The sequence below is a fragment of the Solenopsis invicta genome, chromosome 8 (assembly GCF_016802725.1).
Source record: "Solenopsis invicta isolate M01_SB chromosome 8, UNIL_Sinv_3.0, whole genome shotgun sequence".
NCBI classification, from domain to species: domain Eukaryota; kingdom Metazoa; phylum Arthropoda; class Insecta; order Hymenoptera; family Formicidae; genus Solenopsis; species Solenopsis invicta.
This window is the reverse complement of record NC_052671.1, coordinates 582,690-595,000: the sequence shown is the minus strand read 5'-3', so window position 1 is coordinate 595,000 and position 12,311 is coordinate 582,690. Positions and strand designations below refer to the sequence as shown.

General features: G+C 32.0%; 2 protein-coding genes and 1 non-coding gene across 4 annotated transcripts in view; 2 read left to right on the top strand and 1 right to left on the bottom strand.

The window, feature by feature from the left end:
- The window catches only part of LOC105192882 (protein yippee-like 1), a 12,004-nt gene extending 4,535 nt beyond the window's left edge, over positions 1-7,469 (top strand). The window contains exons 2-5 of the mRNA XM_039452985.1: positions 4,219-4,595; positions 5,280-5,323; positions 5,876-5,984; positions 6,061-7,469. Of these exons, the coding sequence (XP_039308919.1) occupies positions 4,494-4,595; positions 5,280-5,323; positions 5,876-5,984; positions 6,061-6,150 (345 nt within the window). The 5' untranslated portion in view covers positions 4,219-4,493 and the 3' untranslated portion in view covers positions 6,151-7,469. The remainder of the gene's footprint in view (positions 1-4,218; positions 4,596-5,279; positions 5,324-5,875; positions 5,985-6,060) is intronic.
- An 824-nt stretch (positions 7,470-8,293) lies between these two features.
- Positions 8,294-11,670, top strand: LOC105192883. Of its 2 annotated transcripts, XM_039452983.1 has the most exons (6): positions 8,294-8,435; positions 8,541-8,892; positions 9,089-9,435; positions 9,654-9,925; positions 10,030-10,264; positions 10,361-11,670. In XM_039452983.1, the coding sequence occupies exons 2-6, from the start codon at positions 8,864-8,866 to the stop codon at positions 10,531-10,533; spliced, it is 1,056 nt and encodes a 351-aa protein (XP_039308917.1). In that variant the 5' UTR covers positions 8,294-8,435; positions 8,541-8,863; the 3' UTR covers positions 10,534-11,670. The 2 variants fall into 2 exon arrangements, with proteins under 2 accessions (XP_039308917.1, XP_011155469.1); XM_011157167.3 differs by lacking the exon at positions 8,294-8,435 and having other exon boundaries at positions 8,456-8,892.
- Positions 11,671-12,070: 400 nt separating this feature from the next.
- Trnac-gca lies at positions 12,071-12,142 on the bottom strand. Its single transcript has one exon. It is a non-coding gene; the product is annotated as a tRNA-Cys (tRNA).
- Between the last annotated feature and the right edge of the window lie 169 nt (positions 12,143-12,311).

Here is a 12,311-nt window from a genome sequence, read left to right as displayed (position 1 = left end):
GCTGAATCATAGTAGCTTATTTACTTGCTGTCAAGTTAAAAATTTCTCAATTCAAGTATTATATGTATATTTACATAAATGAAGTGATTTTTTTTTGCAGTTTTAGAAAATATTTATTGTTAGACTATTTCTATATATTCAAGATAATCAGATTTTTTTCATCAGATCTAAGAAAACAATTTAATTAAATTTAATAATATAATTATTTTATTTGTAGAATTTACATTATTTAAGTGTAAAAAATGTATAAATACAAAATTATACTTAATATTTCTGATTTAAATCGAAATCGATAATTTGTTCGGAATCCTTAATAATTTTCCGCTCAATCGACCATCTTCTCCTCACCTTATCCTTCCCTACGCCGTAATCAGTGTATTGCGACAACGTTTGCGACGAGAGCAATGGCTCTCGCCCATTCGATCCTCGTTTGTAATGTAGCTAATGCGGGGTGAAGGGGTTACGACTCGGGTAAATTCTCTTGTATAGAAGGCAGTTTATAAATAACTTAGGGGGCAAAGCCCCCTACTTCGGTCTTCGGTCGTCAACCCCTCATTCACTTCTGTTCGACCGGCCTAAGACTTATTCATTAGGAACCAATTTTTGTAGTGCTATAGTTTTTTAATGCTTGAAAACGTCAAGTGAGATATTGAATAGTTTGAACAGTTTGAATCGTAAAATTGAACGTCAAATAACTCGAACCTTTTTTTTTCAACTATTTAAACTCACTTTAGATCCAAAAACTCGAAATCATTGTACAATAGTTTGAACACTAAACATTTTTTTTACATGTTAATACATCAATATGTAGAAAAGAAAAAGACTACTGTTATAAAATTCTTTGATTGGTTTTCTCCCTCCTGCCGGATCTGAATGTATAAGCCAGTAATATTGAAAAATTTTACAATAGTCATCTTGCAAAGCTGCTTTTCCTGTTAAACGCAGCCAATGACTCATGAAAGACTATTCCTTTGTTTCCCATGCATTATTGTATTTCCAATCTTTTTTACTGTCCGAACTATCCAAAAGATTCAATCTGCTCATTTTTTATTTCAAAATATTCAAACATCGATCATACAGTGTAATTTGAATCTTTTGTCTGAGCTCTAATTTTTGTGTTCAATGAAAACGTTTGACGATCAATTTTGTTCATCATAGAAATTATTACGTACCAAAAAGAATTTGATACATCCGACAAGATCGATTGCGAGAAAGAGTGAAAAATTGAGTTATAAATACTATCACAGGCGCCGACTAAGGGGGCAGAACATTTTTCATTTTCCCAATAATTTTTATTCTTTTGTTCTTTAACAACTGCAAATAATTTCCCTAATACATTTTTAATGAAAGCAGAAAAATTCATTTTGAGAGATGATGCATTTCAACATGTAATCATTGGGTATATTGGTTCGGACACATTGACAGCGACTAATTTTGCATCGCAACGTGTTGAATGCTGACATTCTACGAGAGAGAAAATTAAGTTTGACATCAATGACTGCTATGACGAATTTTGCTGATGTAGTTCGTTTGCTACAATAGGAACGATATATAGGTAACGGATTTGCTACCAGAGTTGGGCAAGTTAATAACATTAATTTTCACAATTTCTATAACTACGTGTACAGCCAAACGTTCATTTTCTTCTTTAAGGAGATTATTCATTTATTTACGAAATACACGTACTATGACGCAATATCGTTAAAATTTTTTAAGCATGACATTGTATATACATACATAGGAATAGTGTGAATGAATATGAAATAATCATAAAACGTTCACAAATAAATGAATATTTTTGAAATAATCAATAAAATATTCTTAAATGAATATATTTGAAAAGCTAAAATTTTGAATAAATATATGAATGAATATTTTTTATAATGTGGAAATTGTGAATAAATTTATAACCTAATTAGGCATTTTACGCATTCATCGGGCACACTACACGGAAATGTACATACGTATGTACATACGAGAGAAGCGATGAAATTAAATTTAAATGCTATTGCTGGTAAATTTGTTAAAGCATTCGAAATAAAATTTGGTGTTTAAACTTTCTATATATATTAAAGAAAAAAATTGTTAAACTTTCTTTTTCAAATTAAATATTCTGTACACTTTTGATAATATAAAAAATTAAAAAAAAAGTAATTTGTAATTTTATCATCTCGCCGCCCTAAAATTTTGATCAAGGCGGTGCGAGTGCCTATGGCAAATATGCAGCAAAATAATTTTCTTTTACATAGGAGTTTATAGTCGTTTTCAATCGAAGCCGAGAGCTCGGCCGAAGAAAAGAGTTCGCCGAGTCTCGCCGAGTCTCGCCGTTGAGCCAATCGTCGTCGCGTGTGCTTGCGCGACGAGAGTAAAAAAAAAGACGCCGTTGCGTCTACAATAAGTAGCAATGACCTTGACTAGTGTATTGACTCGAAAGTCCCGTCTCCCTTTGTTCTCGGACATCCGTTAGGAAACCCGTTCCCATACGTTCTCGTACTCTTTTTGCTGAGCATTGGCGACTACGCCAGTAAGAGTAAGGATCGAATTCAATATGTACTTAGGAATTCGAGCGAATTCCGATACCCGACTCCGCGACACTTCCGCTCAATGGAGTTTGATTACCGCTCACAAAAACTGCCACTTTACTCGCTCGCGATCTAAACTCTTTCGAGCCACTTTCGAACAAAGTCAAAGTGAAGTGTACACTAATACATATTCGCGGATACTCGCGGATCCAGTGCCAAGAAGAATCGAATCTCCGCGAAGGAATATCCATCGTGGAACATCAGTTTCGATTAGCGAGCGTCTCTATGAGAACGTTTCATTAGCATTTATTAAGCGTCTCTAATCCGTTTTAAAATAAAGAAGAATAAGCGGAGTGCGCATCTACCCGTCTCGCATACAGAGGAAGCCTCTGTCTTTAACGATTCATAATAATGTCCTTGTCTCTTTGTTTGAACGCGCGCCAGCACGTGGTGGCATATATCAGTCGATATGGAGTACATCGATGCAATTGACTTTGAAGCTACGCTGCTTCGCTTTCAACGTCATTTCCGCAATTGTCATTGTGCTCCCCCCCCCTTTTTTTTTACAAGAGAGAGAGAGAGAGAGAGAGAGAGAGAAACGCAAATTTAATTGCCTACTTATTGATTGCAAAATTAAGAATTTTGCAAAGCAAATGTTTCATATGAAACGGTCGCGCTATATTAATCTGCGCTATATTCACTTTTTGCCTTACTTCTAATTGTTCCAATTTAAATGTCATTGTTAATGCTATTTACTGGCAGACACTAACAAATATCCCTCGCGTAATTCACGAAGATACGATCAATATGATGTCGGCACGGAACGCGCGTATCGTGAAAATTGCAGCGTGCTATATGTATAACAGTGCTTCCCGAGCCAATGTCAAACCGTTACTGTAAAAAGCTACGTTGCTACTTGCCTTCAATATGAATAACATTTTATTGAATCTATTCAATACACTCCCATTCGATATATATTTAATCCTTAACGATCACACTCATTGTCAGTAAAGTATTATTAAGATTACATATATAGGATCAAAATGACTCCCATTGACTTTGAACTATTGATTGTTTAAAGTAAAAAAATTACTCAACATTCTTCAAATAGTATAAAATGTGAATTAATTTTATATTACGTTAAATTTTAAATTGAACGTGATGAAAAATTATTGAACCGAAAGAAACGTAAAAATTATAACTTTTTAGATTTTTAACATTTTTTAAATTTTAGGTTATACTTTTCAGATATAACACTTTAAGAAAAAAAAAAAAATTAGTGTCATAGCACACGTTTCAAAAAAAGGAATTTATTTTACGGTATTAGATTATTTTACGGTATAAGAAGATAATTTTTGAGCAAAAAAATTGACGAAAATGAACTAACGTGTTCCGGGCAGCAGCCTCACATAGAGAGAATTTAAAACTGTCGATACATATACATATATGTATGACGACAAAGTCAAATTTTTCGTTGAGATCGCGTAGACCGTTAAACGTGATAAAATTTTCTTCTAATGCTCAAGAAACTTGCTTTACTATTTACAGTTACGATTAACACGTAGCTCCACTGTAATCGTTTCGCTTAATCCCGCTGCAATACGATGGACGAGCCTAATGTTGCAGCGAGAATCGATAGAAAATGAAAAGCGACGTTGCATTCCTTTGTTTTAATCGTAATCTTCTCACTTGACAGGTGTCCCCGAACCGGCGCTGTCTGAACCAGCTCAACAGCTGATCGGAGCACGAAGCGGCGGTGAACGGGGCTACTATCGCACCACCACCCCGCGTTTCGGAGAAATTCAGTCTCGTGTCGTCTAGATAAAAAAAAAAAATAATAAAAAGTAATAATAATAATAAACCGATAAATCTCTTGGCGAAGAAAGAGATCTGTATCTTTACACCTGGCAAGAGGATAGGAGGATAGCAAGCAAGGGCGAAGTGTGTTCTCGCCCGCTTGGACACGCCATCATGGTGAAAACTTTTCAAGCGTACCTACCTTCCTGTCACCGCACTTACTCGTGCATTCACTGCCGTGCTCATCTCGCCAATCACGACGAACTCATCTCTAAGGTAAGCTACACATTTCGATACTATAATCTCTTGCGGTCTTCTCCAATCTGAAACTTTCCGACTACTCCCTCGCGATATGACGGATCATGACGGATCGAACAAATTTCTCACCATATTTTGCTAATCTATATTTAACAAATTCAGATATCAATACGTTTTTTTTTTTTTTTTTTTTTTTTTTTTTTTTTTTTAATAAAAGAAAGAAGAAAACTAATTTATATTTCAATGTTTACATTTCAAGTACAAGAAAAGACTCTTATGATTTTTTGCTTCTAATATTATAATCCAGTGAATGGCTAGACAAGTTATTATAAAACTATTTTGAAAAGATTTTTTTTAATTTGCCTTTTTTTATCAATTTACTTATTGCGAACAATTGGATATTATGCAATATGAAAATTTTTTTAAGTGCAAACGTTATAATCAGTTTGACGGCAAAAATACTTGAACCTGATTATTATTATTGTTTACATTTTGTTAGCTAGAAAGAACGATAATATTCTGGCTAATCTCTAAAAAAAAACTTTAACCCAGAGAGATATGAGATCTTAGCCAAAAATTCGCACTCAAATTAAAATCATATAAATATTTAATTTCATAACAACTAATAATAGACGTAACTCTGCATTTCGTTTTATCTCTTATATATTATAGACATAAATTTTGTCCATTTTGCATTTTCAGTCCTTCCAGGGCAGTCAAGGTCGTGCCTATCTCTTTAATTCTGTGTAAGTATAACTAATGTGTCGAAAATAGAATAACTTCGAGATCTTTGGCATTGACCATCTCTTTATAATACGTACATATAGGATGTCCTAGAACTCTATTTTTATCCTGTTAAACTATCAATATAATATTTTTATTAAATTGCAACAAAGTTTTCCTTAGAATGTTTGAGGCCAATATTTTTTCCGTGTTTCTTATAATATGAACTATAATCTCTAAAACGCAGTAGAAATGTTATTGTGTGAATATAAATGAAAAATAAGATTTTTCTCTATTCCACATAATCTACGCTACAAATTCAATTTGTATAAATCCTTAAAATTATTCAATAATTTGGAAACAGTATAATAATTTCATGATGTTTTACAGTTTTGTAATAAACATAAAATTGAAGTAAATATTCTTGTTTGCCTTCAAATTTGTAGTAATGGTTTGTATATTTGTAATATTTGAAGGTATTCTTTGTGTGTTTTATGTCAACATCGATCGATACGTATACATATAACACAGAACACATATGACAGAAATGGAAAAATGATAATTACGTTACGTAGGGTGAACGTAGGTTGCGGTCCCGCGGAGGAGCGAGTTCTGTTAACTGGGCTGCACGCTGTCGCTGATATCTATTGCGAATGCTGCAAAACCACCTTAGGGTGGAAATATGTTAGTTATCCGTTAACTTATAAATTAGTTTTAAATAAAAAAGATCATTAATTGTCTAATGATATTTTTTTTTTAGGAGCATGCATTCGAATCGAGTCAGAAATATAAGGAGGGCAAATTTATAATCGAACTTGCCCACATGATCAAGGAGAATGGATGGGAATGAAAAGCAGTGGGGAATAGAATAGTTCCCCGTGCCTCTCATCAAACTTTTCCTGATAATGCCTACAACGTTGTTCTAATTGCAATGTACGGCCCCTCTCTATTCGAACCACCAACGAAAGTCTGTGATTTCATTTGTGATTTATAATCTTAGTAATCTTCGTTTCGGACAATTCAAACACAGCATCGGTTTGCTTCTGATCAAATCGAGCAAGCGAAGGTATTGCGGCGATCTGTATTCGTCGGTGGAAACATCACCAAGTATTGTAAAGAAATTATTTTTCAATGAAAGAAAAAAGTAGAGTAAGATGACGATGTCAAGTAACGGTGGAACATGACGATGAAGGTGCCATGGTGGAAATAAAAAAGCAAGATTGCTCGGTACGAGCAGTGGGGTGCCCCCCCTCCCTAATTTTGATTCATTATCTCTGTAGACATTACGTGCAGTCGTGTGTCGACACTGAATGTTAAAAATTAAACGTGCGGGGCACCCCGACAATCAGTTTTATCTGTTTTACGCACCGGAACAGCGCAAGTGCCACAGACTTTGCCGGACTGATTGCCTGCCTGCCGCGTCTGTCATTGGAATTTCACTGCCGATATTCCTAATATTAATTAAGAATGCTACGTCGTGTTTAGACGGCGTAGTAGTAGTCCTAGTTTAGCATACATTATAGAGTACTAAAGCCTATATTATATTATTATAGGACTTTGTGGATATAGAAGATAGGAATGAATAAGAGTAATGAAAGCAAGAAGAGCAGAAGAAAGAATGAGATCATTAACTGAATATGCGTGCGTGTGTATATATGTGTGTGTATGTGTGCATGTGTGGGGGGGGGAGGGGGGAAGGAAGGGGGAGGAGATAAAGAGGGGAAAAGAGGGAAAAATGTAAATGGGAAAAGTCTGGTTAAGTGTCACGTGTACATGTTTGGTTTTATGTTCATCATGCCTGCCAAACTGTCTGTTTATCTGCCACTTGCCACTGTTATTACAGTAGTATCACGTTGTAATATGTTAACGTTTTCATCGGCTGAGTAGGATATGATGTGATTAAAGTTTTTGTTGTCAAATCTTGAAACTGCGCCTTCCTATGCACGCAATATATCTGAAATATAAAAAAGGGTGATTGTGCTTGTTTTCTTGAATATCTCGATCTCGTTCATAAATATTTTATAAGATCCAACTGTATTTACGGATTGTTAGTAATGACAGTCGCGATCGTATAAAAAAATAATTTCATTGAAGATTAAATTTTATCATCAAACTTTTGATTACACAAGCAATCAAATATCCATAATAAAGTTGTCGCTTCTTATACTACGTTGATGCGTTTTCATACTATGTAGCCTTTGCGTGAGAAATTTCCCTAGAAATATCACAGAAGCTGCTTATATACGAATATATCATTTATGCTATATTCCTTGACGAGCTCTTCCGTTGCTATCTTCTTGTTACGATTATCGAAACGAAAATTAAACAAAATTTGTGAAATTTATGGCGAGTGCACTTACTAAAAAATCAAATAAATACAAGTTGCGTCTGTGCGTGATACTTAATGATTCACATAAATTGTTGTTTAATAACATTATAATCGACTGTCGACTAACTCGTGATATTAATTGACGTTTTAAAAAAATCGATTTTATTTTATGTACATACCTATATTAACAGGAAGATAGCTTTACTACGTTTATTGCATCAAGCGATAATCTGTTTATATTGTACAGAGCATTTTGTATAATATCAGTATATGATCATTGTTTGCACTGTTTTCCATTAGAAAATTATGTGTAGACAAATCATATATTTAGCTTTCAAGTGCATACATATGAAAGTGCAGTATATTCATGCAGCGTATACGTAGAAAAAATGTTTGACTATCTAACTGTTCGACAAATTGACCGAATTGACTAACTGACCGACTAAACGAGTAAATGAAGGAATGAACGAATGAATGATTGTGTCGGCCTAACATTCACGCTGTCACTCAAAGAGTACTTTTTATATTAATGTGCCGATATCCGCACTCACCTTTTCGGAACCTTGTTAAAATGTATCAACACACTAACTCGATCTATTATAGTCTTCAGCCTCCACAACTTCCACCATCACAAGATTTTGCTTTGTAAACCGTGTTCTTAATAAAACGAAAAAAAAGAATACATAAAGTATTGTAGATAATTTAAATGTGTTCTATAAATTTTACAAGATAAAAATGCTAATCAGTCCGAGTGCGGATAGATGCATAGTTTTGTGATAAAGATCACAAGAAAGGAAGATTGAGAGGTAAGTCAGCACATCAATGTTTCAGTTCAGTTTGAATTCTCCATATAATTTTTTAATTTTTTAGCAAATATAAACTATTTTATTTTAATATGATTTTCATTAAAGCGACCATTGGTATCTGGCGTTCAATTTCAAACAGGGCGTTTCGCGCATGCGCCTTTCATTTCGGCTTCATGTATAATGTTGCCAACATGCCAACGCACAGCGAGTTGCACTTCTATCTTATGTACATATATGTATATACAGACGACAATGGACTCCGCCACGGTCATTTGATCGTTTCTTGTTAGGTTCTTATAATTGTTTTTTTTTGTTCACTTTTTTTGTTTAAATGTGAGCAAATTTTTATTCGTCGTTATTACATATTTGTTAGACACAAAGCTAATAGTGTTAGGCAAAACGTACTGCCTATTATTTTAGAATCAAAGATGAAAAACACAAAGGTCAAAAATTCAAGGTAAATGAAAAATCGTGGAATTTTTAATAACTATACATATAATTTTTTGTACTATATGTCATTTGTTGATTGCGATGTGGGCTTGCTTTTGAAAATAAATTGTCGAGATAAGTAGAGTGCTATGTCATTCTCAGTTTAATTATATATTGAATTATTCCATTATATTACATTTAATTTGCAATACAAACTTTTACAGAACATGTTCAGAACATTTTAGCGACCAAAGTGGATTGTTTGACATTGCTGTTCGACCAATGCTACAAGAAGGGCACGAGGGGGAATTATGCAGTTGGTTGAAAGAAATGAGTTTGATTCGTACAACTTGCAATTGCCGTAATTTGGATTGTAAAGGACGTAATTTAACATGGAGCCCTGCACGAATCATTGACAAATATGTTTGGACTTGTCCTAATTGTACACAAAAACAGCCCATAAGGGAAAATTCTTTCTTCCTTGGAATAAAATGTGATTTGAAATTGTGCCTTCAACTGATACTGGGATGGTGTCAAAATATTCCTTGTGAAGATACCGCTTCTTATTTAGGTTCCTATTTATATAAATCAAAACCCAACATTTATAATGCTGAGCATTAACTTGATTAATTGATTGATATATCAATGTTTGCATGCCTATTGCTTTCTTGATGAAGATAAAAGAAGACAATAAACATGAACATGGATATTTGTTAAGTCACAAATGTTTTACCATAATCAAAATGCTATATTGCATCAGATATAGTACATATGTATATATTATTGCAGATGTAAAGCAACACGTGGTTAGGAAGACATATGAACGATGTGACGAAGTTTCCTCGATCTATGTTAGAAAACATCCAGATGATTGGTTATTAGGTGGACAAGGTGCAATATTAATTGTGGATGAATTTCCTGGTGGCTACATGACAGAGCATCAACCAGATATAAATTCTACTAAAAAACGTAATAATAATTCACAAACAATAATATGTATCGCAGAAGCAAAAACTGTACCACCTCGCATATGGTTACATATGATTGAAGCTATACCAGAGGTAATATTTTAATGGAATATATTTTAATTACAAGAGAATATTGTATAAAAATTCATGTCATTTTATTTGAATTTTATTTTACATTGTATGAATTAAATTTATAGCCACAAAAAATTGACAAGTTACAAACAGGAGACGACAAAAGTAACATGGTAAAAGAAGCTCTAGAGCAGATTACGAGACATGCAGCATCAGGAAGTTGTATAGTAGCAAATAATCGTGCTCGTTGCTGCAATTATGAATCTTTACAGAGTCTATCTATAAAATATAAAATTATAAGTGTAGAACAATTACAAAAATATGATCCACCTGGTAAAAGTAAACTTGTTAATAATCTCGGTAATTACTTTTTTTAATAACATTGGGATATATCTTTATGTGTTTCTCTATTTATATAAATATTTTCGTACAATTATTTTTCTTCTATATTTTAAGGAACAATTTGGCAAACTGCCATTGAAGTTTGTGAGGAAGTTCAAGAAGCTACGCATAAAACAGGTTCACATATCATTGCTAGGCATTTGTGGAGACAAAAATTTGGTGCAACGCCTTCTACTGCATTTCAAGATATGCTGACTCATATTGCGGAATATTTTCAATTTTCTTAGACATAAGTAAATATTGAAATCTCTTTGACATCATTGCATTACGATTGTCATATGTGACAAAAAGGATTTCTCAAGATAACTATATATTTGTTTATGAGCAAAGAAACAGATATCGAAAAGCTAGTTCAAATATTTTATATTATACAAGTTTTACAAGTTGCCTTATTAAATCAAATATTCATAAATGATATATATGTATATATTCCACAAAAACCGTTTTTTTTTTATTTGTGGATAGCAAAATGTAAGTTGATAATGGTTATATTATTAAGTCTTCCAAGTATTACTAAGATATTACTCATTATATAACATTAAGCACCAACATATGATAACTGTTAATATATTAGAATTATATAATGGAAAAGATGGATTTCAATATGTTAAGAAAACGAAATATGAGGTGGTACAATCCATTTGTGACAAGTTATATCTAATATTTTTATTTGTTCTAATATTGACAGAAAGTATAGAAGACTGATGTCAACTCTACCAATAGAATATTGAAGTAATTTTGAGTCCATTAACATAGCAATACTAGCGTAAAAATATGAAATGATAATAATACGTACCCACATAATACGTTTTCTACTTGAAGAGATATTATGTGTTTTAATGTTAAGTGAACCTCTTGTTTTTTTTTATTAATATCTTCAAATATTCAAATACGCACAAAATTAAATTTATGATATATAACTTTTTATACATATATATATTTTTTTATACACTTAATTTCTCTATTCTAAAGTTGTTAGAATTAAGCGTTTCATTTATCCTAACAGTTCTCCTTAGTCCTCATTTATTTAATTAATTTTGAATGCAAACTGAATAAAAAAGATATGTATAATTTACTATAATTTCATATGAGGATGTAAAATTGTTTAAATATAAATCGCAAGAGAGCACTGTAAGAGGAGAAATGTACAAAAATATTTTTAGAATAGAGGAATTTAATTGTGTATTGTTTTCATACATATGTTTGTTACATAACGTCCTGTAGTTTTATTGTTAGATATAATTTTATATAAGGGTCAAACAATCTGCAGGATCATTGTGTAATCTATTTACAATTTATCAACTACAACATTATAAATAAATTTTACAACATTATAAATAAATCATTTTTATATAAAATGAAAAGAGTATTATGTTTTAATCAATAAATTAAAAAAATAAAATAATTTTTTTATTTTATTTTATTTTTTTATTTTTTTATTTTTTGAAAAAATAAGGTATAACCTTATTTATTTAAAAATTAAATTACTTGCTTAAATTTTTTGCTGTAGTTTTTACTAGTTTGATTTATAATTAATAAAAAGTAAAGAGTAAAATTAAATACTAGTAATTTATTTCTATCCTTTGAAAAAAAAGCAAACGAAAGATATGAACAGATAATAAATAATTGCAAGTTAAACTTTAAGAGATTTATATATTAGTTTATATTATTTATTAGAGTAAATTTATTAGAGTAGTTGGGATAATAAACATTTAATATGATTTTAATTATAATATATGTATATAAGAAAAAAAAAGTTTTATGAGGGGGCACCCGGGTTTGAACCGGGGACCTCTCGATCTGCAGTCGAATGCTCTACCACTGAGCTATACCCCCAATCGTCTGTTGCTTTTCCGTATGTACCTTTTGAGATATGTAATAGGTTATTTATAATAGATGCACATATTTATTAAATATATAATTAGAAATAAAATTTTTCATTGTATACAATTTTACAGTAACCTTTACATTCGAAACAATCATTATTGACTTCAATTTTTTTGCT